The sequence below is a fragment of the Penicillium lagena genome (assembly GCF_028827675.1).
Source record: "Penicillium lagena strain IBT 129212 chromosome Unknown utg000005l_segment0_segment0, whole genome shotgun sequence".
Taxonomy (NCBI): Eukaryota; Fungi; Ascomycota; class Eurotiomycetes; order Eurotiales; family Aspergillaceae; genus Penicillium; species Penicillium lagena.
Window position 1 is genome coordinate 1,315,668 of NW_026623226.1, and position 24,032 is coordinate 1,339,699.

The following is a 24,032-nucleotide window of genomic DNA, read 5'->3' on the forward strand; positions in this document are numbered from 1 at the left end:
ATTGGTCAACTACGCTTTTATAACTCGATCAGCGCCCTCAATCTCTTCATCAAGTTGCAATTGATCTTGGCACAGTCCTGTCATCATACATCGAGGATCTCCCGGTTCCTAATGCAATCAAAAACTGACCCTTATATTCTCATATTGAGCATTGCAATCTGTGAACTAATGGGCTAGAATAACTGCCCGTTCACAAGCCATCTTACTGTGCCATATACCACCCCAACTAGTGCAAGCCAGGAGATTGCACCCCGAGCATAGAGAATCCTCACGACCATTCGAACCTCAGAAGCATCGTTGCGGCGAGGAAAAGGCTCGTCGTCTCTTGGTGCCTGCTTGCCAAGAAATGCGCACAAAGGCTCCCATCCTTCTTGAGGCTCAAATTCGAAGACCTCTCGCCCGCGCTTTCGTGCCTCGGCGTGAACCCAAGCATTATGCGCATCATAATGCTTTACGGTCAAAAGCTCGTCCGCAGTTAGATTCAGTTTGCTCTGACAGAGCTTCATAACCTCGCGCCACATGGCAGCCACATTACGGTCGGTCTTCCATAAGAAGCCGAGAACGTGGTACACCGGTGAGGCTGCGAAGGTGAGCAGCTGGATCGACTGGACCCACGGGCGGCCGCCACCAGGCCGCTTGTTCAGCACGATCTTAGCGTCCGGATACATGTCCATAAGATCATCCGTGAACATGGACGAAGGGAAATCGGTGGCTCCTTGAAAACCATTAAACAGTTTATAGAGTAGCTTGTGACGCCGTGTAGTGTCCTTCTCCCGGAGTGCAGCTAGGACGATGTCCCCGCGTTCGGCGTTCGGCGCAATGTGCACGAAGTGCATGCATGGAGTCAGACCGATGTGTTGCGATTCAAGAGCGGCTTGCAGAGAGCTTGTTCCACAACGAGGGAGACCGGCACCAATCACTTGCATAGAGCTTCGGCTCGTCTGATCAGCGACGACATTATTTTCAAAGAAGCGCATCGCACGTGAATGGTTTCGGAAGACTAAACAAAAGATAATGGCTCCTGAGAGTGCGGTTGCAGAAAGAATGAGGATACGAAGTTGTAGTGACAAAGGGGATTCCCGAATATAAGGCTTTTCTATTCCTCTCGCTGTCAGCGTCAGCACTAAAGTGGAGCGAGAAGGCTGAGATTCTCATTTTTAGGCGCTAGCTATGTATGGACCGTTGTTTATACTGGTTAACGCAGGATTTGGGACTATGAAGCTTAAAAATTTGGAATTTCACTCAGCCTTCGTATCAGTAATATAGAGTCCTGACAGCAGACGAACCAGGCGCTCCGGAGGTATCGAGCGGCCGTACTGTCGCAAAGGGCTCAACCACAGTGCCAGCCAGTTAAGAATAAGAGATGAGATCGGAGTGAGATTGATACAGCCCGTGGCTGAACTTGAAGGTCTTTAATTCCCAAATCGTAATTACTATCGTACGAGATTACTGCCAAAAATACATTTCAGGGGCAGGGTAGCTGTAATAGGTATCGCGTGATTCAAAATAGAGTTCGGGAATGAAATGAAGAGAATAAAGTGGTGAAACTGATGTCGAGCGACCCTGTCTATATGTGCTCTATCTATCAACGTTGCTCTAAATATGATATCGTAATGCATCAAAACACAGAAAGAAATCTCCGCCAGGGAAAATGCTTCGGCTCTCGCGGAGCCAGCTCCACGGCGCTTGACACATCCCGGCGTCCTAGGCCAGTTTCTGCACAGTCAAATCGGCCTCGTTTGCTTGCACAAGCCCGCCAGCCTCGAGCTTCTTCTTCCACTTTGTGGACTCATACCGAGCACAGATGAACGTCATGCGAGAGACCACCGTGGGGTCAGCAGACTCGGAGGTCACGGCCGAAGGGGTGCACGTCCAGCGTCCGAAGGCCCAGTTCAGGATATAGTACTGACAGGCAGAAGAGTCGGATTTCTGGCGCGCCTCGAGATTATCGGATGACTCTGCCGGTGGGTTTTGAGTAGAACAGCGCATGATCCCCTTGATGCGGTAGACTTCCTCTCTCGGGACCGAGGAAAGGAGCTGCTCCAAAGCAGGGATGTCGATTGTCTCCTCCGACGAGGATGATTTGAGCATCACAGAAAGCACCTCGACCTCGGACTGATGGTCATGCTTGTGCTCGTGGCCATGCCCATGCTCCACCCCATTTAGACCATGCTTGCCCGCCTCCTTCGCAAAGAGCGCACCATCAATCCCCAACAACACCCCCTTATCCACTCTCCCCTTGTCCGACTTAACCCAAGGCGTCTCAATATCCAAATCCCCAACCCGATCCAAGCAGACATCGAAGCGCTGCTCGGAGACACTCTCCCACTTATTGAAAACGATCAGATCCGTGTACTTCGCTTGCAACTTAGCCGTGTACGACGTATCCTCATACCCCTCCCAATTCTCCACATCAATCACGCTAATCACACCGTCGAGCACAAAGTGGCCCCCCTGTTCGCGCGCCAGCCTGTTCACCTCCATCGCCAGCGTGGCGGGGAACGCGCTCCCGCTCGTCTCGATGACGATTCGGTCCGGCTGCACTTCATCGCGCAGCTGGTCGAGCGCGTCGCTGAGTTGTCCGACCAGGTTGCAGCAGATACAGCCGTTTAGCAGCTCGCGCACGCCGGAGATTGATTGCGTGGAGGCGAGTTGGGAGTCGATCGCCACATCGCCGAACTCGTTTTTTAGGAGGGCGAGCCGGTAGGAAGCTGGCAATTGCGGGATGAGATTGAGGAGGAGGGTTGTTTTGCCGGAGCCGAGGAACCCCGTGACGATTGTTATGGGGATTGGGGCCATGGTGGGAGAATTGGGCGGAATTGAATGTTGGAGAAAGATTCGATTCGATTATTATCTTCTTATCGGAGATATCGGAGAGGCGGATGCGCTAAACTGCTTTTGGTAATAGAGCAATAACATTCCAGGTACACATCGGCAACAGGGTCCAGGTGCCCTGGCAGTTTATTTCTCGCCCAGTAAATATCCCGAGTAACTAGCTCCCAGTAGTTAACTGACAAATAAATAAATACATACCCGATTTTAGGCCGTGCCCACCCGAATGTTTTCTCTTCCAATTTTAGTGCTCTCGCACGCCGCTTTTTGCTCACTGAGTAAACTTACCTTTTACTCTTGACAACGCTCTTGTTTTTCTCGTCGCTGCAGGGCTGGTGTCATCAATGTGACCTTCTTGGACCTAGTGCTCCACCTCCTTCCTCAATGGCAAATGCACAGGCGAGGTGGAAGGCGGATTGATCTGATTTTGAAAAGGTGGAATGCGAGACAAACCAATTCATTCGTTATTATAAACTAACCAACTAATATACTACTGAAATCAACCTGCACCTGGTAGTCTGTTCACAGAACTGCTCGGAACCCTTTATCCAGATTACGATCCAGACCCAAAAAGTCCACCACCTGACCGAGATGGTCGATGCCCCAGAATCCCTCCGTCTCGCCCTTGGAGTTGGTGCACTCAAACCACGGTAGACCAAAAGCACCAGTCTTAAAGGCCTGGTCCGTGTTAGATGTCAGGATATTCTTTACATCCGGTTGGCCCATCTAAAAAAAATACCATTAGAGAGGGATCAGGGTCCGCAGATTGAAGCATCCAACTTACGGCAGACAAAACATCCTGCGCCACCTGCTTCCCAAGAACACCCTCCAAAACAGGAGTGAATCCCTCGGGTTCCCCAATCTTCGAGTTGCGCTCCACCCAGAACGAGCGGTAAAGAGCATCGAGGACAGATTCAACCTCTGCAGGCGACTTCTGGGAGACGGCACACATAGCTCGCTGGACGGCGAGGGTGCGCACCGGGAAGCCCTCGGGGGTAGTAGCGCACATGGGCACGGAGAAGTATTTTGCCCAGCGCAAGCGTTCCTCGTTAATCCACTTGTCCTTGTCTGTAGCGAGTAAAATGTGTGAGAAATCTATTCCTATTACGTCCAGAAGTCTGGGGCTTGGCCATACTCTTGATTCTGATTGGAGGCGTGTTGCCGCAAGTTTGCATCAGTCCTCCCAGCAGGACGGGTACATATTGCACCTTGCATTGAGCAAAAGTGGGCGAGTTCTGCGTTTAGGGTTAGAATCAACAGGGCAAGTGAGTAGATGGTGGACTTACCTTCAACACATAGAAAGCGATGTAGGCAAAGGGACTGACGACGTCAACGTACAGGGTGATCTTGGGGGCTGACATGATGGCGCGATATGCTTCCAGTCCGATGCAATAATTCAAAAATCGAAAGAGAAGGGCGCAGGTATGTATGGATGGATTCCCCGCGCGATGACTCAGCTCGATGAAGCCGAGGTTGTTGAGGTGTTGGGATAGCCGTACGGAGTCGATCGCGATGGTTCCTCATCTCCGCGCGTTGAGTGTTGAATCCAATATGGAGGAAGGGGTTATGTGCCTGAGTGCCGTGGTTCCTGGCGCCTTCCATCGCCCTCTTCACCCTTCCACTTGCTTCCCAACAATCCACCCCTTCTATACACAGCGTACCCTATTCTACAGCGTACCTAACACCATGACCACAGAAGATACTGGTCCTGCCACTGATGACTTTCACGTCGCCAATTCATGCTCATGTCTCGATGACTCCATTGTTCGGCGACGGCGACAGGGCGAATATTTCCCCGGCCGTCGGTGTGGTTTCTGCGATCCGATGGGCTGGACCCGTCAACCCCATCGCCGTGCTCTGACGCTGACTACACTCCTGGTTGGAAGATCGAGGAATTCGGACACAGAGCAGTGATTGGCTGAGAAATACTTCAACCGGTGAGAGGGAAAACGACGCTTCTGATCCGGAGTCAACAACCCACGGCGAGTGACGGCAGGCCCAACTCTTCTATATTAAACCACGTATACATTAGATTATCAATCCTTCTGCATACCCTGGAATCCTTCAGAATGTTACTTGAGAATATTGTCCCGAGCAGGTAAATAGCAATTGCATCACAGTGCGCTCATAATGAATGAAATTCGATTTATTGCCATCGCCAGTGCCGCCACATCTACAGCGAGTACGAAAACCAAAACTTGCACCGCATGTAGCTAGCTCTATTGCCCATTTCACCAGATACATACTGACCTTTCTGTCAAAACTCCATCCACCCCTTAATATCCCACCAGGAAGGTATACACCGCCATGTCTTCTCGCTTCGCCAGCCCATCCTTCTCCCCAGACATCGAGTCAGACGGCCAAAAGCCACAAGATCAACATCATCAACACAGCCAACGCCATCATCAACATCACGGGGACCACAAACCAGACCACTCGCACATTACTAGTCGCGGAACCCCGGCACGACACTCGCGTCGTGAACGGTCTGAGTATCGTTCGTGGGATCGGGCGAGTGATCAGCCGACGGTGGGAAAGACGGGCTCGAAGAGTCGTGCGAGTTCACGGCACTGAAGCTATCTTCTGAGTCAATGTGGGTAGAAGTCGCTGTTGAGAGAGGTGGATTTCTATCTGTTGTTATATGACCACAGGGGGGCCCTTCTAAATAACTTGCTACAGGCATAGAGGGCTAGTGAATGTAAATAAACCGAATGGCCTCTAGGTAGCCCAAGGTAGATGAGCTACTGTTGTTTATTTGGTTGTTGCCTGCCTCCGTTCTTCTATCTTTCTGTCTGTATGCTTTTACGTTTGTTTGTACGTACAGCTTCTCTTCTCGCCCACCTTCTTTCTGTTGCCATCTTTACCTTCTAAGGTTCCCGCGTCTATGGCCTCTCACTTACACGCTACCATATCATTGCCCAATATGGACACTCACGGCGTCTCCGAGGAGCCCCAGTACCTGAAGTATCTGGCTCAGCATAAAAAGACTCTCCAGAATGCCCAGCATTTCAAGGGTCAGCGTCCCAAGCAAAAGCAATCCCGAGATGAACTGATTACGGAGTTCATGCTACGACAGACGTCGAGCAAGAATATGACTCCTGATATCCATGAGTTCACTATTCGCTCGTCTTTCCTTCCCCCAGCCTACGTTCCCAGCATCGCCCCATTCCGGGAACTCAACAAGGTCATGGTCAAAGATCTTGTTCTCGAGACACATCACCGCGGCTCATACCTACTTCTGAGAACAGTCACCCCAGCGGACAGAATGACTGCAATCCTGGCCATTGTGGAGGATGAAGAAGGCAATGTTTTGGTCCTTCAGCTGTACAACCAAGACCCATCGCTTGCTGCGGAGGACATACTTAATGAGGGAAGAGTGCTCCTTGTTAAGGAACCGTATCTCAAAGTGATGGCTGACGGGGGCTATGGAATACGAATTGACCACCTCTCCGACATCAAGTTTGTCCCAGGATATGACAGACTGGTTCCTCCATCTTGGCGGAAGCGGCCTGGGAAGATGGAAATCTTGAGAATGTCTGCTCACGATTGGCGGGTAGTGGGCAACGACTTTTTCAATAAGTCCGGGTATCAATCGGCTGTTGACTGGTAAGTTTCTCCTCGACCATTCGATCAGACATACAGCTCACAATGGTAACAGTTACTCCAAAGCTTTGGAGTATTTCCCCTTAGAGGATGAGGCCTTCACAATCAAGCTAAACCGTGCTCTTGCTTTCCTCAAACTTGACCAATTTGATGATGCTCTTTGCGATATCCCAGACCCCAAGATGTCTGAGAAAGCTCTGTTCTGCAAAGCTCAGGCACTTTGCCGTCTCCGGAGATACCGAGAGTGTTGCGATGTCTTCAGGATTATTTGCCAGAAATACCCTGGAAACAGTGCCGCTAGCAAGGAATTCACGCGAGCGATCAAGCGCCTTGCAGAGCAAGCGAACGGCAGATATCCCTTCAAGCAGTTGCAGCTGGAAGCGGCAAAGCTTCGCCCACCACACTTGGACCGTGCGACATACATCGGCCCTGTCTCTGTTAGGTCTACCAATGCTCATGGACGAGGCTTGTTCACGACCAAGGCAGTCAAGGCCGGTGATATTCTGCTTTGCGAGAAAGCTTTTGCGCATTCATTCGTCGATCACATCGGCTTCACTCGCAGTGCAGTCATTCTGATCAACCCGGAAACGAACCGTGTGACTCTTGGTGGTCAGGCAGAGCTCATCACCCTGATTGTTCAAAAGCTTTACAAAAATGCGTCCTTGATACCGGTTGTCACCGATCTCCACCGCGGTTCCTACAACTCTCTCGAGGTCTGCGAGGTGGATGACGCGCCTGTGGTGGATACGTAAGTGGCTCATAGGGTTATAGTCCTGTTCAAACCTTGCTAATATTCTCATATTTCAGCTTCCTTATCGAACGAATCGTATCCTTGAATGGCTTTGGCTGCCCTGTCTCCTCCCGCAAGTCTCACATCAGCCTTATGACCAACCAAAAGGTGGAAGAAAAGTTCGACTCTTGCGGTCTTTGGCCTATGGCTTCTCACATAAATCATTCCTGCTGCAGTAACTGTCGAAGGTCGTTCATTGGAGATATGATGATTATTCGAGCTACCCAAGATCTCGAGCCCAACACCGAAATCGTCTTTTGGTACACTCCGCCTTTTGAGGACAACCCTGATAAGCAACCCGATCTCGAACACTGGGGCTTCAAGTGCAGTTGTGCTATATGTCAAGACATCCAAGCAACGCAGAAGATCACTTTGATCATGAGAGACAGACTGCTTGCTGACCTGCGGAAATATTTTCAATCTTCCAATCCAAACGGTGTCAGGATCGAGTCTACCCTCGCGACGCTCGCAGAAACATACAATCGACCAGCCTCTGAAGTCCCCCGTCTTACCCTATGGGATCCCTATTTGAGTCTCTGTGGGATGTACTCCGAGTGGAACCAGCCGGAGAAGGCTATTGAGTGTGGCTTGAAAGCCCTGGAATCGCTGGGCTATGTGATTGATGGTGGGAACTTCCCTCAAGCGCCGAAATTGACTCTCGTCGTTAAAAGGTGGGGGCTAATGCTGGACTTGCTTGTGAACTGTTGGATGCTTCTCGCTCTGGCCTATAGTCAGGTTGCGCCTGAGCTTGAGGCGAAGGCGGAGGGTTATGCCAAACTCACATACAGAATTTGTGTAGGTGAAGATGAGACATTCCATGAGACTTACGGACGACATGCAGGTCGACTTGATGGTTTTCTTGGTGGGGGAGAATAGACCTGTCTTTCGTGGATTTTGATGAGCCTGAAAGTGGATTGGATCAGGCGAGTTTGGGAGACGGATGTGGATACCATGAACATTTCAGACGAAGTGTATGAAATACCTGTTGCAAATTTAACATGATACTCAGCTCTTCGAGTTATTGATGAACCCAATAGCTATAGTTACCTAAGTAGGTCCATAGTCAATCAAGTGGGTATCGGTAATCGCGCAACCGACCCGCCTCCTATGCGGGAATCCATCCGAGATCCATCACTCGGAAATTTTACCCTTTCTAAACACTCGGCAATACTTCGGAAGATGGTACTCTTCTATCAACCCACTTTAGACTCAGACTGGCAAGAAGGAAAATATCCAAAATATATTATCAAGCTACGCTTGAGCTACAAAATCGTAAGGAAGTGGCGGTCTCATCGAAGTATATATTCGGTACTCCCTTCGCCCCGAACAGCAAGCCGATGCTAAAACCATTTGAAATTTCTGTAAAGGTCTATATCTACTGTATCGTTTCGCTCAAAGCTTTCCAAAATTCATCACGCAAACATAATCCACGATTTAGACGTTCAGTTAACTTCTGACCATGCCGTGTCGAAGTGAACGTAGTGATTTTCCCAATCCCTTTGTTTTGCCCTGGAAGGCCTCTTCAATCTCAAGAAAAGTTCGACCTTTAGTTTCATGCATGAAGATCCCACCGACAAGGGCGGTAGCAATGCAACATCCACCGAACAAGAAATACGCCCCGAAATTACTCTTCGAGAGTAGAATTGGGGTCGTTAAAGCGACCAAAAAGTTGAAACCCCAGTTGCTTGAATGAGCCAATGTGGTGGCTGATGCTCGAGTTCGCTGAGGCTGGATCTCAGCGCTGTAGACCTTCATGGTGATGCCCCAGGTCACGGAGTACAAGGCTGCAAAAATATAGATCGAGACGATCACAATCCAGCGTCCAGCGCCGCTGGATTTGTGAACTGCGTTACCGGCATATAGACCGCCCATGAGAAACATAATAATCCCCATTCCAATGCCGCCATAAATGATGCTGTGTCGCCGACCCCATCGGTCTGCGTAAAGTAAACCTGGGATAGTCACGCCAAATATCACTATCGCAGAAACACCAGAGGCTAAAAAGCTTGCTTCCGACGACGCAAGACCAGCCTTTTGGAATAATAGAGGTGCATACTGCAGAATCCAGGTCAGTCATATTAATCCAAATGTTTTTCGTTCATAGAAAGAATTGATGTTAAGGTTTCGGTGAACCTACATAAAGCACACCGTCAATGCCACTCATCTGCTGCATACCCATCATAAAAACGGCAAGGGTGGTCCGGGCCCAAACATCCTTAGAGAAGATATCAAGGAGCTTGTGGATATTTCTCTGTCTGGGAAGATCCGTGGGAACTTCAATCTCTGTTACCTCTATTTGCAGCTCGACCTTTTCGCGCTCTGCACGACTCACACCCAAGCTGTCCCATACCTCCTCGGCCTTCGCATGATGACCGTGAAGGGCTAACCACCTTGGTGATTGGGGTAAGCAAAGAAGTGAAACACAGCTAAGGATCATAGACAGAGATGCAAGCAGGATATATGGTGCTCGCCATGAAAGTGAAGACTCAAGGCTCGAACTTCCATAGCTTACAAAATACCCGATCACCAATCCGAGGGTAATGAGCAGCTGTGGACCGGTCGTTAGGGCACCTCTGGTGCTCGTCGGTGAGATTTCACAAATCAAGACCACGAGATTCCCAATGAAAAGGCCTTCTCCTAGACCTTCCACGACTCTGCCGACGATAAACATCGCCAGTCGAACTGCCCCTGCTTCTATCGCGGCTCCAACACCGAATATAAAGACCCCGATGCTGATGCCCTTGGGTCGACCGAGTCGATCCGCAACATGACCAGCAAAAAACGAAGAAAGAGCTGCGGGGATCAAGATAGACGAGACGATAAGGCCATGTATCGTGGAGTTCTGGCTACCTCCAAATGAGGCTTTGAAATCCTTCATGTCGGTAACCGGGCCAATGATACCCGTATCCATTCCGAAAAGAACTCCATTCACTGAGCATAAAATGCATGCCAGCATATATTTGGGCGGGTGCCTTAAATGAGGTGGAAGCAATCCCATGATTTAGGGTTTGTTCGGTGCCGGCAGAGATTGGGAAAACCGATGTTTCTTCTCTTCCGTTGAATCAGGAAGAGAGTTATTTTTTTTTCTAAATTGTTTGAAACCGCTCTGAAAGACTGAAAATGAATCTAGGAATAGGTGAGAGACGTGAGGGTCTTTTGTCCTCTCACGGGATGCATGAAAAAAATTTCATCTTGGTGGAGTTGGAACATTTTTGCTCATGTGCTCATGCAGGGGAAAGATAAGTCGGCAAAGATGCCAATCTCAGTTGGTGGGGCTTCAACTCCGCTTCAACTGCCTCCACTTATACAGTCTTCTGTCTGAAAGGAAAAGACGTACAGCTTGCGTGACTCACGATTTTAACTCCGACTTGCCAAATAATTATGGTTCTTTATCTCCTTTGAGCCCCGTGCATCCAATCAATCACGATGAAATATGGACAAATTCCCGCGGCCGCATTATTAGTGTCCTCTCTAAGACGCACTGGGGAGGAGATATTGGGATGATCCCTGGCATTGATAAGATCCCGATCATACCTATCCTTAGTAGGATACAGACCAAGCCCCAAGCGATATATCAATCTCAGACGCCAATCGTTACCCAAAATAGAGTGTGAGAGCAACCCCAACGATTCACTTGTATGGATTTATCTTGCTTGGGGTTCGACTTTTTTTGCATTTTTCTATATCTACTACACCCTCGATTTTACCTGTTTCTCCCCTTGAAAAAAAAAACTCAATGAAAGTACAAGCAGTGTGGTAAGTTGCGCTGGAAAGCCCTAACACCATGACCAAACTGCGATACAAAAAACAAAACGGCAAGAACAAGCTAAAGATTGACAGCTGTTATGAGAAAAAGACCTAGAGAAATCAATGTTAGAGAATTGAATTACGCTCAAAACTCACAAGACAGAACACAGGATGTTGTTGAAATGAACCTGCTGCAACCATATTAGAGAAACATTCTTCCCTTAGTATCTATACCCTCGTAAACGTCCATAGCACTGAGCTGCTCGCATGTAGCATCGGTTATGTGCTCAATAAAGGCACTGGCTAGAACAGCGGCTCTAGGGGGATTCCTTGCTGAAGGAGAAGATTGAGAACCAGACGCAGAGGAGTCAGCCCCCGACGTCCCGAGCTGACCGGACCTGGGGGAATGAGGCTGCGAGGAATAAGCTTCAGTCTTGGAATCGTCATTGTTGGTAGAAGTACCGTTGAAAGCGGATTTTGTCTCTGGGTGGGAGGACACTCCGCGATGGGGGACGTCCTTTCCAGTTTGCTGCTGCTCCACATCAGTCTTCGCGGGACTGACCAATTCGGCGGACATGGATTGAGCCAAAGACCTAGGTTGTTTGGAAATGACTGTCTTCTTCGGATTTATACTGCTCAGGTGGATGAAGGACTCGTCGAAGCTGCGACGAGTGCTTCCCTCCTCGCCACGCTCGTCCTCATCATTGCCCTCAAGGGAATGGCTCAGCTTGAGATCACTTAGGAACAAAGGCCAATCAATAGGACGAGCAGGTCGTGGCGCAGGAATGTGATAACAGGGTTGGTGTCCGACTTCCTTAGGGTTTGTGCTCAGCTTCGGCTGCGAAGCTTCTTGTCGTTCCCTCAGCTTCTCGCGCTGAATCAGTGAGTTGTTCATTTCCCGCTGCCTGTCCCGCGGGCGATAGTTCGCGTCCCCAAGATCGATATTCAACCACAGCGGCATCTTGTCGTCGTCTCGGATCTGGTAGTGCTGCATAACGAAGCGCGCAATCTCCGCGTAAGTCTCGTTAGCGTCGACTAACTGGGTCAACTTGTGGTGCATTTGCTCATCATGTTGGTACAGCATCGACTCAAGGAACAGGCCCATATCGCAGGCCGGCACGCCATGCAGTGCCCAAAGCTTGAGCAGCCGCATCAGATCGCCGATGCTGTCATGGTTCCAGACGAGCAGAGCCTTCCAGTCACTGGTGAGTCTTGTGTTAGAGCTGGTATCTGTTTCAGTTGCACGGACAAGCTGACTGGCATCTTGCCCAGACGGAGGAGCTTCAGGAATCTCGTCTTCGTCGATCCACAGGGTCTGCAGACGTTTTATCAGATCTTTCGCTCTGCGGCGGACTCCGTTAGTCCGCTTGAGGATGCGTACCTGATTGGATTCACGATTCACCCAATCTTGGACAGTACTAGCCTGGGAGGTAGGGCTGGAATGGAAGAAGAGCTCATCCATGACTGGAGATGATCGTTTGCTGCTGCCGGCTTCCTCACCCTTTTCTTTGCCCTGGCTGTCATTCATCTCCTCACAGCTGGTCGCGGGATCTCTGATTTCCGAGCTGAAATTTCCTTTGGATGATCTGCGAATGGCACCTGATCTCCTCAGAGAGCTTTCTGCAGGAGCAGTAGCTGGTCTGAGAAGTGCTGGCAATGGACGATACACGACTTCGTTGTCGAGGTCCTCGATGCAACGACTTTTTTTATCGGCTCGACTCATCGCCGCCGCAAGCTACCCTGGGTTGTACGTGAGATCACAACGGAGTGAGATTGAGGTTTACCTATGTTGGGGTTAGTTCTGCTGAGGGTTTCAGTGAGCTTTCTTTCTTGGACAAAAACGATGATGAGGATAATGAAGATACTGGCAGGCAAATATCCCTGCTCATGATCAGATATTTATAATTTTACCCTGTGCTCTCATGAGATACTTTTTCCTGGTTGTGAGACAAAGCATATTGCGGAATCTTCCATCTGTTTGGGATGTCTCTGTTCCCAACAATGAATAGCAGTGTATTCTGCTGGTAATACCCGGCAGTCAAGGATGGGAGGGAACCTTGTAGTTGAGACTTTAGCAGGGAATCTCCGACAGTTTATAGTTGTGCAGGGGAGTCCCGCCGAAAATTGCTTTTCTGTAAGAATACCCCTTCGATCTGCCATAGCATGTATTGTGCAGGAACAGGCCATTGTGCAGACGAGTTCAATGCAACTGAAACAGCTTATTGGATAGAATGATCATGTAAATTTCGTTAACACATATCCACTGATGTAGATCACGAAGAGAAATAAGAGAGCCAGTAACTCCGCACCGAGGGGGTATCTGCAAGCAGCGGGATGTACAAAAGTCCGAAGACAAATGGGAATCAACGAGTAAAAGACAACATGATTAAGAAACAAGACACAATTTCGATGATCAGGCCATGTCTTACAACCACAGAACCCACTTTGCACCCGCAATAGAGCCTCGAAAAACACCGCGCACAATCTTAAAAGCCATGACAATCAGCCACACCCACCAGAGCATTCCGACAAGGGCCCATTCCAGCACGACAAAGCCCGTCCGGCGAACCCAGCGGAGCCGACGGCGGCGCCTTCGGACTCCTATATCGAGCGCGTCGCTGAGTTGTTTAACTGCGAGGGTGTTGGTAGTGTTGAGCTGGACGCAGAGGTCTTCTGCTTCGCTCGCTGTGGCACGAACGCGAGGCGTGAGGGTTTGGTTGACCAGCGATTCCAAATTCTTGAGCTGTGTGCGGAGAGGAGATGATGTTGCCGTCGAGAAGTGGTGCATGGATTGTTGGAATGAATATTGGGTCATTTCGAAGCGCCGCAGAAGGTTTTGGGCGGCTAGATCAAATTCACCGAGTCGCGTAACGCCTGTCATAGATGCACTGGAGCCTACGGCCTTATGCACCCATGGAGGTGGTTCTCGGACAGTATGAGCTCGACGAGTGATTTCTCGGGCCTTGATCCCTGACGACAAAAGAAGGGCGCGAGTGCGTTCAATTTCTGCTTTCCCAGGGACGCCATAGTCATTCAGGGTGTGGAGGCTGCGGTCAGAGATGCTCCAGGCGCGACTCGCGTCCGTGAGCCTGGGGCGGCTCTCCTGTGGTACTAGTGATGCTCGAGCTTTGGCGAGACCAGTGACAGGAGGGCGCGTGAGACTGAAGGGATCAGATGGATCTTTGATGCCGCGCACCATCCCGTGTTCTCTGCCTGCACTTAGAGGAGGCGCATAATCAATCGTTTTGCTGCGCTGCATAAGAATTCGGTTGGCAGGCACACGCTCACGGGGGCTACCAGGGTCTGTGGCATCGCTCGCTGTGTTCCGCCCATCCTGCCGCAGTGGCGATGTAAAAGTAGGTAACGTCGGTCTTAGATTTCTAGACGATGCAGCCTTGTCGGAATCTTCGCGAGTCGGGCGTCCAGGTTCTTCTCCAAGGCTCGCGAAACGGCGCAACAGCGCCTTCGGGCCTGACCGTCTGTCGGGCCTTGCGTCCCCATCCTCAAGATCGCTATCATCCGATGTGATAGGGGTCGCGGACGATGAATTTTTTGATACTAGAGATTGTTCTTTCTTCAGAATGAGATCTCCGACTTTGGAGACTTCGTTGCCGACAATTTCAGCGATCCTACCCGGCCCCTTGAAGATTCCGCGAAGCCCAACATCAGGAAGATATGCTCCCTTTCGTGCCCTGGATAAATCCACACGATTATTCTCATCGTCGTGATAAGCCGTAGACACAACATCCGGAAGTGGACTAGGGGCCAGCTTTGGGCCGCCTTCAACATGCTCAGGGAGGGACGTCAGGCTGTGTCGGCGCAAGGCGTCAGTATCCCGAATGTCACCCGTGATTCGGTCCCTGGGTTCTTTCTTGCTGGACTCATGGCGAGAAACAATTTTATGCCGAAGTTTGTTCTTGGTTGGCGAGGGGGAGCGGCTTGAAGGGGGAGACAAATTGGCGGCAATGCTTGGGAAATAACCAGCATAGACCGGTGAGCTCGGGGCGGTGCTATCTCTTTCTTCCAAGGACATTCGCTGCTTGTATCGATCATCCAGACTGCCCGTCGATGAAAATGACTCCTGTCTTCGATGTTTCCAGGGTCGGTCTTCTGATGTGCGGATCCGGGGGAGCCCAGACGATTGAGAGCCCGTGATCTTGCTTCTACCGTAACTTGGATTTTCCAGGATTGGAGACTTCACACGTGGTGGTCGAGATGAGGGTTTTGAGGAGACGTTTTGCGACGGCCGGTCGCTGTCTTTCCGATCATCTGTCCAGGAAGGTCGCCCTCTTTTGTCCACTGAACTGCGAACCTCTGCACTTGAAATGCTCGAAACACTGCCTCGACGTCTCCTTATCCTGTCCCAGCGCGAGCCTTCTCGTTCACTGGAGACACTTCGGCTAGTGAGACTTCGTGAATGACCTCTATATTTGTGCTTTTGTCGTCCACGACCAACGCTTTTGAATTCAGGCTCCAACGCAGGATGTAGGATGGAAAGAGAATTTCGTCGTGACGAATGGTCTGTCTCAGGGTTATCCACATCCACAGATTGTCGCGATTTGGTCGCCGCCTTAGAGTCGGCATGAGTGTCCAGCGCGAGGTCTGTTGGGCCCGAGTAAAGTTTGTTGCCATCCCTATCCACTATCCTGACCTTGTTGGCTACGTCCTCGACCCAAACAGTGTCGGCCAGAAGCTCAGCTGGAGAAAACTCCCAGTCCAGACGCGGGCGACGAGTTTTCAAGCTGTTTGTACGACTGATTCGTCTCAAGCTGGAAGGTGGTGACGTTGCTGTGTTTTCCAGATCATCGGCATCAACTGTACCCAGCTGTCGCTGGCCTTGTTGGAACGACGGAAGGCTAAGAGTCTCCATATGATCATGGACTCTCTGGCTAAACTTGTCCTCGACAGTGCTGACCCAGTCACGGACTTTGTCAACATCATGCCAGCCCTCGGCTTCGGGATCAATCGAACATTTCTCTCGATACCGGACTCTTCGATTGCGGATCATTTGAAGGGGGTTGTATGCTCGGTTGGCTTGCCGGGTGGCATTTACGGCCCTGGAATAGTCTGGGATCCCTGGACTAGAAGGTTGTGGCAGAGGAGGGAGAGAAAGAAGCAGCCGCTGATACTCATAAAAGAGATCGAAGTGTCGACGAGCTCTATCCGCTCTCGCAATAGTGCTCTCCGAAAACTCGTAAGCTCGATGGTCATCGACTACCGTAGCAGGCAGTAAGCTTAGGACGGGAAACTTCATGCCCATTTGCGTTGCTTGGTTTGCACCTGGCTCGGCCACAGGAGCAGCCGGTTGAGAGACGGCTGAGGGTCTCCGTCCAACTGAGCCCTGGGCCAGGCCCGAAGCAGTTCTCCTTCGCGACTCATTTAGATTCAACGCCAAGGTGACGATCTGGAGAGAGTCGCGGTCGAGCGCGAGAGAAGTCCGGTCCACATCATTCGTCCTGGCCTCGGGCTGTGTCAAGGTTGCGGAGGGTTGTACATCAGGTGGAGATGTCGGAGTCTGCTGGACCGTTCCCGGTGTCGTTCGGCCGGTTGTAGAAGGTGCCTCGGACGAAGAGTTTTTATGTCGGCTCCACGGAAATCGTGATCGTTTTTTGGGCACGGCAATATCGGGGTCGGGAGCAGTATGGCGCTTCTCTGTACGCGGCTCGGACGGCGCAGGCCGGTACGAGCTCACTCTGGCACTTTGGGTCCGAGGCAGGAGCGGAGAATCTAGCAGAAAGCTGCCCGAGTTTTGCGTCCTATGCTGACCCGAGATTCTCCTTCTATCCCCTTCGCGAGAGCTGCTCCCGAGGGTGCTGCCTTCCAGGGTCCCGCTTGCTCGGTCGTCGGTCATCTGGGGAGCTGCGCGTCGAAACGACCCGCCTCCGGACCGGCTCGGGGAGGCATTTCGACGAAGGGAGTCGCGGGGTGATGCATCTGTTGGAGGCATCGAATATCGTTCGCTCGGCTGGTTGGGTCGGCGCGACATCGGAGCTGCGGGGAGGGCTAGGCACGCAGCTGGGTGGCCAAGCCCGACTGGGAAGCTATTGCTGGTGCTCGACGGTGAGGTACGAGCATGAAGGCGAGCGTCAGGGAGCTTGGGGTGTCTCTGGGGAAGTGGAAACAGCAAAGGGAATGGCAAGCTCCAGTCTAGACCGCGTCAGGGCCGGGCTTATGTAATACTCTTCAGGCTCCAGGGATATGGGGGTGGGCACTGTTGGATGAAGTGACCCTTTCAAGATCATAGAACTAGATTTGCTGAGACCATTGCAGTTACCCATAGTCCCACATTCGCATTCAAGCTAGTATTTGGATAGCAACGTTGCCCAGTGGGAACTCCGATACCACCCACCACTTACATGGGCAACTATATATATCCACTGCCAACATAGGAAAATCTAGCATTTGGGTCTAACCACACAGAGTTACAACTAAAGGTACAATTCCTGTAGACAAAATGAAGATATACAGGATAAATCCAAGCCAACACCGCTTGGCACATGCGTTTACTCCACCCGCAAGCACTGGAGCCGGGCCTCAGCCTCGATGACCTATAAAAGAGATAGTGTTAGCCAGGTGAAAGTAGATTTGAGACAGGCAAGAGCTCACCTCGAGTGCCTGCTTGACCTCCAGAACTCTGCGAACATCGGCCAGCCAATCCTTGCTCAGGATCTTGGCCCAGCCCTGGAGTGTGTTCATCTCACGGGCCGCAGCATCCACATTGCCCTCCTCCAGCAGGGTCTCCGTTCGGACGAGAATGCTCTCCACGTCATCACCACCTGCAAGGCCGTCCTTCTTGAACATAACCTTGCTCAGCATCAAGCTAGCGGCGTGGCTGGCGATACCTGCGTCCTCGGGAAGCAAGCTAGCCTTGCGGACCTCGCTGGCCACGCGGCGGAAACGCTCGACGATCTGCGCAGTCGATGGGATGCCGCGCTGGTAGGCGGTGGGATTGATGGAGGCAATGGCAGCATCGACAACGGGGTCATCGGCAGCCAGCTCCTTCACGGCAACCAGTTCACGGACAAATGGCCGCGGGGTCTCGGCGCGCTCGAGAACGCTGCGGACAGCATCCACAGCGACCTGGAGCTGCTGGGTCTTGAGGTTGGTGTCAATGACATGGCTCCAGCCCGAAGTCAGCTGCTCAAGCTCATTGATGTTGGCAGTAAGTTCATCCAGCTTGCTGAGACGGCCCTCGCGCTCACGCTCAACTAGATCCTTGACATCGTGGACGTATTTGCGGTTGAGCTCAATGGCCTGCTCCACCAGCTCGTTCTGCAGGCGCTGTTCAGCGATTTCCTGGGCGCGCTGGAGTTCGGTCTTGATTTTTTCCTGGTAAGCGAGAGCGAGCTTCTCACGCTCGACCTCAAACTCCTCCCGATACTGGGCGGCTTCGGTACTGCGCATGTCCTCGAAGCGGCGGATCAGTTCCCGTGCCGATTCGTCAAAAGTGGAATGAGCTTTGTTGATCTCCTCTTGAGCGGCCTTCTGGGCATCACTGCGGAGAGCCGAAATCTTCTCGCCAATCTTCTGCAGCTCCTCTTTAGCCTTGGCGATCGGCGCGGAGTACTTTCCGGCGTTCTCATCGGCGCTGATCACAGTGACAATGTCGTTGAAGGTCTTGACCAACTCTTGAACCACGCCTTCATCATTACCTTGCATCTGCAACAGTTCGATGGTGCCAGCAGAAACAGCTGGCTGTCTAGGCTCCTCCAGGGAAACAGGCTTCTTCTCCTCATTCTCAGCAGGCTTAGTCTCCTTCTTGCTCTTCTTAGCCTTCTCATCCTTGGCCTTCTGAACTGCAGCATTCCGCTGCTCAGGCTTGGCCGCTTCGGTAAGTCCATCTTGGGCACTCATGTGAGGATCCTTCTTCGAAACGTCGGCACCAGACTCTTCGACATCAGCGACCTTCCAAGAGAGGCCACTCTTGCTGGCGATAGTGATCGGCTTTCCATCTTCCCGGGGTGTACCGTGGAGGCGGTTCAAGTGGCGGGAGGCATTGGGGAACCGGCGGTAGAAGTCACGCTCCTCGAAGTAAAGAACGCACTCCTCACCATACGGCACGTATTCGGTAAAGAAATCGTGGAAATTGTCGGACTTCAAGGCTAGGAAGACGCTTCCACCATAAGCCAAGCCAGAGGTGAGAATCAAATAAGTCAGGAATCGACGGAAGCGACCGGATTTGCGAGGCGCAGGTGTTTGTGGTGACGGTGGGACATTGGGTTCTAAAAAGACGTCAAAATAAAGACACAATTGGCACACGAAGGTTCAACAATGGGTGCTGATGTACCTTGTTGTTCACCGGCCTTGGCCAAGGTCTCAGGCGGGACAGTCGATGTAGAGGAAGGAGAGGCAGGCGTGACACCACCGGTGTTCGGCGGTTTGGAATCGGCGAAGAATCGCTGCAGCTATTAGCAGAGAAGCAATAAAGGGCGATCACGCGAGAAGAGATTCGTACCTGACCGGACAGCCGGCTACTGGCCCCGGCTCTGGAGAGCCATTGTGGTGCGACGCGCTGGCGAGCAGAGTACGACAAGAGATGCCGACTCGGGGAAATTGAAGACCGCAGCATGACGAGCCGCACAATCGCCGACGATTGGAGGGAGTGGAGGGGAAAAGGTGTAAGGGAGAGAAAGATGATGCTGCCCTGCGATCGGTCCCGATCCTGCGGGCGGTCAAGGCCGGCAGTGACTACTCTTTTATTGCACTTTGGCACGCCAGGTTTTTGAAGAGGGAATTGCCGGGTTGCATCACGAAGCTATCTAGTTGGATTGATCTTTATTACATGAATCTGTCCTATTTCTGCTTTTGCTAGGAATAATAAGAACATAACCCGCTATTTGCGTACCGGCAACTCCGTAGCCATGAAGATAAATCACGCAAGAAGCAACCCGCTAAGAAGACAAACACCACACAAAGAAGTGATCATATAACTTAATTCCCAGAGAATGAAATCTAAAAATGCTAAACCTATTTTCCTTGTCTAAGTGTATGCTGGATCCTTATACCCTTGCAGCTAAAGCAGGTAGAGGACTTAGTGTAATTCAATTCTGTCCGGCGGTCCATCATTCCTGAGTTACTCCCGACCTATGAACTAACTTGAAAAGACCTGCATAAAATCTCCTATGTTTCCTACTGCATCAATCGCGCTCGAAAGATCTGATAGTGTAGGATTTTGAGCACCGCCCGGTGCCTCTGGATCGACAACATCCTCCTCCAGCTCCTCATCCGTCGTTATACCTCTGGGTCGTGGGACGAGATCAATTTCACATTTAACCTCTGCTATTTTTTCTTGGTTTAAGCCCCGAAGCACCATTTCCACAGCAATATTCCACTCCATGTACAAATTGTACGTTTTGAAAGTTGGAATGCAAGAACGTGGGATGTTGAAAGTCACTTGACACGGCACATTTTGATATGATTTGCCATCTTCTGCAGGGTTGAAAAGATGTTTTGTTGCCCAGGTCTTACTATCTGATGGACTTCCTAGTAACTGGAGCGTGGACATTAGACTTTCAAAGGAGGACCTTCGAAGAAGACGTGCTTGCCTTTTACTATATCAAAGGGATTTTTGGACCCTCTGTCCGATATACCGAACCCCACGAAGAATCACCAATACCAAAAGACCTTCTATGCAAGCACGAATCAAAACTGCACTCGCACGCCAAATATCCCTCCCATCGGACTCCCCAGCGGCATCCTTAAGTCCCTCCAAATAAGACTCTATTATTAAAGCCGCAAAGCAGAAATAGAATCCAAGAGACGCGCCAAGGATACGCGCGTTTCTATCTTCCCTGGTCCGGTGATCAAACGGAACAGGCTGAGAGGGAGTTTGATCATGCATCTGTCGGTTGTGTGTGTCTGGAACAAATTTTGGCAAACCTTGTAGGATCAATTGGCCAAATAGATAGCCCAGGTAGGCTCCTGAGAGATATATCACAGCAATGACGGCAGTGAGAGTTATACAGGCAATGGCAATCGCCCCCGCGATCTTGATCATTTGTGTTGGAATATCCATAATTTATGAAAAGTAGGGAGCATTCAAGAAGATCCTGAAATTTAAAGGTATGAAATAAGACAGGAGACTAATCGGGGCCAGACTGTATTATGATAAACAGGACAGAACAGCGGGCCCTAGCAGGCCCTGGTAGAGGGAGGCTCGTGGGGGCGAAAGGTAACTGGAGTCTGAACTCGGACCACACACCAGAACCATCGATGTTCACACAGCCTGAATCCACGCTTTCGATAATGCGTCCTGAACAATCACCTCCGTAAAATGCGAAAGCTGCTGAACGTTAGCAATGATCCATACTACAAGAGAACAAAATGAAGGGATTAAAGATGACATTGCTTATAATACGCTGTTCTGAAAGAATTCGTGCTCGGCAAGAATATGTTATAGTCTCAGAGCATCAAAGGTGAATAATAGCACACGTCCGGAAGTACAATCAGAAACTATTGTCCATAGCGGCATAGCAGAAGTATGTGGTTGGTACTTCGATGGTTGTCGACCTACCTACTAACTAATATCCGATAGTAGAGATCCGTTAGTGGTTCTGAGATCTACGGAGGATGAACTAAAACTGTGACGATTTATATATTTCTAGGTGCTAACAGCAGGTTGATTCAGAACAGCCTTCGGGAGGGAATAATAGAATACAGGAGGAATGGTGGTAAGCGATACAGAAACATATAACACTATACCGGAGAACAACATAGGAGACAAGTAGGCGGCAAAGACCATGAGAATGAAGAATGGAAAAGGGGCTAAAGTAAGGTGTGAAGCGGGCAGAATTATTCGACCCTAGTCTTTCCTTCTTCGAGGAAGACCAAGCGAGCGTTGCTGATTCCCCGCTGGTGTCGGCGAGAAGGAAGCCACTTGCCGACGAGAGGGTCAGTCCGGGCTTTGAGAAGAGCATCCTGGTAGCCTTCGGCGCCAGCGACGGGCGTGTTGAGCTTGGGCCAGTTCACATAGAGCATTCCATGTGCGTGGATGAAGCGGAAAGTGTAGGCGCCAACAAACAGCCAAAAGACCACAAACAGACGGAGCGGCCAAACTGCAGCATCGGGCAGCTGCCGGGTAAAGGTGGCAACCAGAACCATGAACACACTCGCAGCGAACGCATACGGCAATGCTTGGATGATGAGCGGTCGGTTGTCCACAAATAGTTGGAAGTTGCCAAACGTCGAGTCCGGGGGAAGATAGGTGCCCAGGAACACGTCGAATCCGTCTTGGCGGGGACCATCCATGAAGTTGTTGCGCACATAACGAGTGATGGAATTGTTTAGGTCCTGCAGCATTCCGACCCGCGTGCGCTTGCCAGTGCGAGTGAAATCAGTCTTCAGGGCACCGGTACCAGAGTAGGACTTGGAGACCACGTCCGCATTATCCGCCCAGATATTGCGGAACAGACTCTCGAACTCCCGGTCGTCGTTGGCCGTTTCTCCCGGGCGAAGTACACCGGCATCCATGAGCTGCCGCGTCACCGCCCAGCGGCCGAGCATGCTTTGCACAACATTGGTGCGATCCAGGCAATCCATGCAGTTGGTGCGGACAACGCTCGATTGCGTTGACCGAATGTCCAGCTGACCACCGGGTGCTCCTGGATGCTCCACTCCCCGGAAGTAGCCGCCCTGAGACAGTCCATCATTCAAACGATTCATGAGCAGTTCAGCACGATGCCACTGGAGCCCCTTGGTTTCGTTGTGGAAGTCAAAGTACACGTAGTGGAGATGGTCCATCTCGTTCTGCTTCAGACCTGGTTCCAAGACATGCGTCTTCTCGGGGGATTTCTCATCAGCCTCGGTGGTTTCGTGGGAGGAAGTGACCAGTGTGCGAACCAGCTGCTCGTATGCGCTTTTGACGCGTTCCTCCCGGCCTTTCTGGTTGACCAGGTTGACCAAATAATTCTCGCCATACAGGCGAATCTGCTCGGAGAAATGCTTGCGGGCAGCTTCCACGGCAGTTTCAACACCACGAACCTGTAGCTTCGGCGTGTATTGAAGGTTGTTGACCTCGGCCCAGAACACCGGGACACTCCCTCGAGTTTGCACGAAGGAGTAAAGCTGTAGGTCCTGACCCGCCTTGCCATTGGTCATCGATTGCCCACCCGCAAAGCCGGACAGTCCACCAGTAGAATCATTCAGAATGACAATCTGCTCCGTCTCGTTGTAATTTGAAACATGTCCTTGCTCATCAATCCCACGGGAGAAGTATCGCGTGCCTCCGCGGTGTCTGGATCGCCGGGTGATCAGGGCGAACGTGAAGGGGGTTGACTTGACTCGCGCGGCCGTAATGCGCAGCATGCCAAACATCACTGGCAGGATGTACGGATCGGCTCCTGGCTGCGGGCCGTAGCGGATTCCACTCGTGTCATTAGCGCCTTGACTAAAGTCGATCAGATCAGATTGAATGAAGCGGTTCCAGAAGAAACGGTCGTCAGCGGTCTTCCACATGGGCAGATTGGGCGCGCCTTGGGATTGTCGCTGGAAACTGTTGGTCAAATCAAGGGAGTAGGAGAAGTACATGGGACCGGTGCGAAGTTGGTCTTTCAACAGTGCCAGGTATGTATCCTCGTCGGTGTCGTGGAGAGGTCGTTCGCGCAGGGGCAGAAACTCGGTTCCGGCAACTTTGTAGACCATATGGCCGCGCAAGCGTCCCATCGGTTGGGCCTTGGTGATAATTATGATATACTTGTCTATTTCGGGGGGATGGGGTCAGCATGCGTGTGCTGTCACCTTGTTCTGCGTCCAACTTACCCAGCTTGAGCTTGATCATTCCCAAAATACCTGCGATGCTGGAAATGCGCTTTGCACCCGACAAAGGGCCATTGTTCAGGCGCAAGTCGCCGGTGGGGCGCTCGACCACGAGCGTTGGGGATTGAGGCGAGGAAGGGGACGTAAAGGCGTAGTGGGAAGGCGAGGCGTGGAGATTAATATCCCGGAACGGGAGAATAGGAGGCGCCATTGCGCCGAGTGGGGGAGATGTGAAAACAGAGAGAGCGTGACGGTGGTTGTGGAAAGAAAGAGCGAGTGGGTTCAGCGTATGAGTTCAGCGTATGAT

The 24,032-nt window shown here is 51.3% G+C and overlaps 10 protein-coding genes across 10 annotated transcripts; 2 read left to right on the forward strand and 8 right to left on the reverse strand.

Annotated features, from left to right (window-relative positions):
• Positions 1–173: 173 nt before the first annotated feature.
• On the reverse strand, positions 174–977 carry N7510_007223 (sulfotransferase family protein; the record flags this gene model as incomplete). The annotated part of the gene is made up of 1 exon (XM_056979148.1): positions 174–977. One exon carries the CDS (start codon positions 975–977, stop codon positions 174–176), a length of 804 nt encoding a protein of 267 aa, XP_056832191.1.
• A 727-nt stretch (positions 978–1,704) lies between these two features.
• Positions 1,705–2,799, reverse strand: N7510_007224 (CobW family GTP-binding protein; the record flags this gene model as incomplete). Its single annotated transcript, XM_056979149.1, has 1 exon — positions 1,705–2,799. One exon carries the CDS (start codon positions 2,797–2,799, stop codon positions 1,705–1,707), a length of 1,095 nt encoding a protein of 364 aa, XP_056832192.1.
• Positions 2,800–3,354: 555 nt separating this feature from the next.
• Positions 3,355–4,193, reverse strand: N7510_007225 (putative 2-hydroxychromene-2-carboxylate isomerase; the record flags this gene model as incomplete). Its single annotated transcript, XM_056979150.1, has 4 exons — positions 3,355–3,558; positions 3,617–3,900; positions 3,968–4,067; positions 4,119–4,193. The coding sequence occupies 4 exons, from the start codon at positions 4,191–4,193 to the stop codon at positions 3,355–3,357; spliced, it is 663 nt and encodes a 220-aa protein (XP_056832193.1).
• Positions 4,194–4,518: 325 nt separating this feature from the next.
• On the forward strand, positions 4,519–5,419 carry N7510_007226 (uncharacterized protein; the record flags this gene model as incomplete). The annotated part of the gene is made up of 2 exons (XM_056979151.1): positions 4,519–4,710; positions 5,177–5,419. 2 exons carry the CDS (start codon positions 4,519–4,521, stop codon positions 5,417–5,419), a joined length of 435 nt encoding a protein of 144 aa, XP_056832194.1.
• A 336-nt stretch (positions 5,420–5,755) lies between these two features.
• N7510_007227 (TPR domain protein) lies at positions 5,756–8,101 on the forward strand (the record flags this gene model as incomplete). Its single annotated transcript, XM_056979152.1, has 3 exons — positions 5,756–6,438; positions 6,491–7,183; positions 7,243–8,101. 3 exons carry the CDS (start codon positions 5,756–5,758, stop codon positions 8,099–8,101), a joined length of 2,235 nt encoding a protein of 744 aa, XP_056832195.1.
• Positions 8,102–8,671: 570 nt separating this feature from the next.
• N7510_007228 (putative MFS sugar transporter) lies at positions 8,672–10,223 on the reverse strand (the record flags this gene model as incomplete). Its single annotated transcript, XM_056979153.1, has 2 exons — positions 8,672–9,280; positions 9,363–10,223. 2 exons carry the CDS (start codon positions 10,221–10,223, stop codon positions 8,672–8,674), a joined length of 1,470 nt encoding a protein of 489 aa, XP_056832196.1.
• Positions 10,224–11,174: 951 nt separating this feature from the next.
• On the reverse strand, positions 11,175–12,500 carry N7510_007229 (Lipopolysaccharide-modifying protein; the record flags this gene model as incomplete). Its single annotated transcript, XM_056979154.1, has 1 exon — positions 11,175–12,500. One exon carries the CDS (start codon positions 12,498–12,500, stop codon positions 11,175–11,177), a length of 1,326 nt encoding a protein of 441 aa, XP_056832197.1.
• Positions 12,501–13,397: 897 nt separating this feature from the next.
• Positions 13,398–16,958, reverse strand: N7510_007230 (uncharacterized protein; the record flags this gene model as incomplete). Its single annotated transcript, XM_056979155.1, has 1 exon — positions 13,398–16,958. One exon carries the CDS (start codon positions 16,956–16,958, stop codon positions 13,398–13,400), a length of 3,561 nt encoding a protein of 1,186 aa, XP_056832198.1.
• Positions 16,959–17,475: 517 nt separating this feature from the next.
• On the reverse strand, positions 17,476–20,309 carry N7510_007231 (Small GTPase superfamily Rab type; the record flags this gene model as incomplete). Its single annotated transcript, XM_056979156.1, has 5 exons — positions 17,476–17,520; positions 17,579–19,194; positions 19,260–19,371; positions 19,428–19,727; positions 20,106–20,309. The coding sequence occupies 5 exons, from the start codon at positions 20,307–20,309 to the stop codon at positions 17,476–17,478; spliced, it is 2,277 nt and encodes a 758-aa protein (XP_056832199.1).
• Positions 20,310–21,763: 1,454 nt separating this feature from the next.
• Positions 21,764–23,936, reverse strand: N7510_007232 (putative phosphoinositide phosphatase (Sac1); the record flags this gene model as incomplete). Its single annotated transcript, XM_056979157.1, has 2 exons — positions 21,764–23,667; positions 23,729–23,936. The coding sequence occupies 2 exons, from the start codon at positions 23,934–23,936 to the stop codon at positions 21,764–21,766; spliced, it is 2,112 nt and encodes a 703-aa protein (XP_056832200.1).
• Between the last annotated feature and the right edge of the window lie 96 nt (positions 23,937–24,032).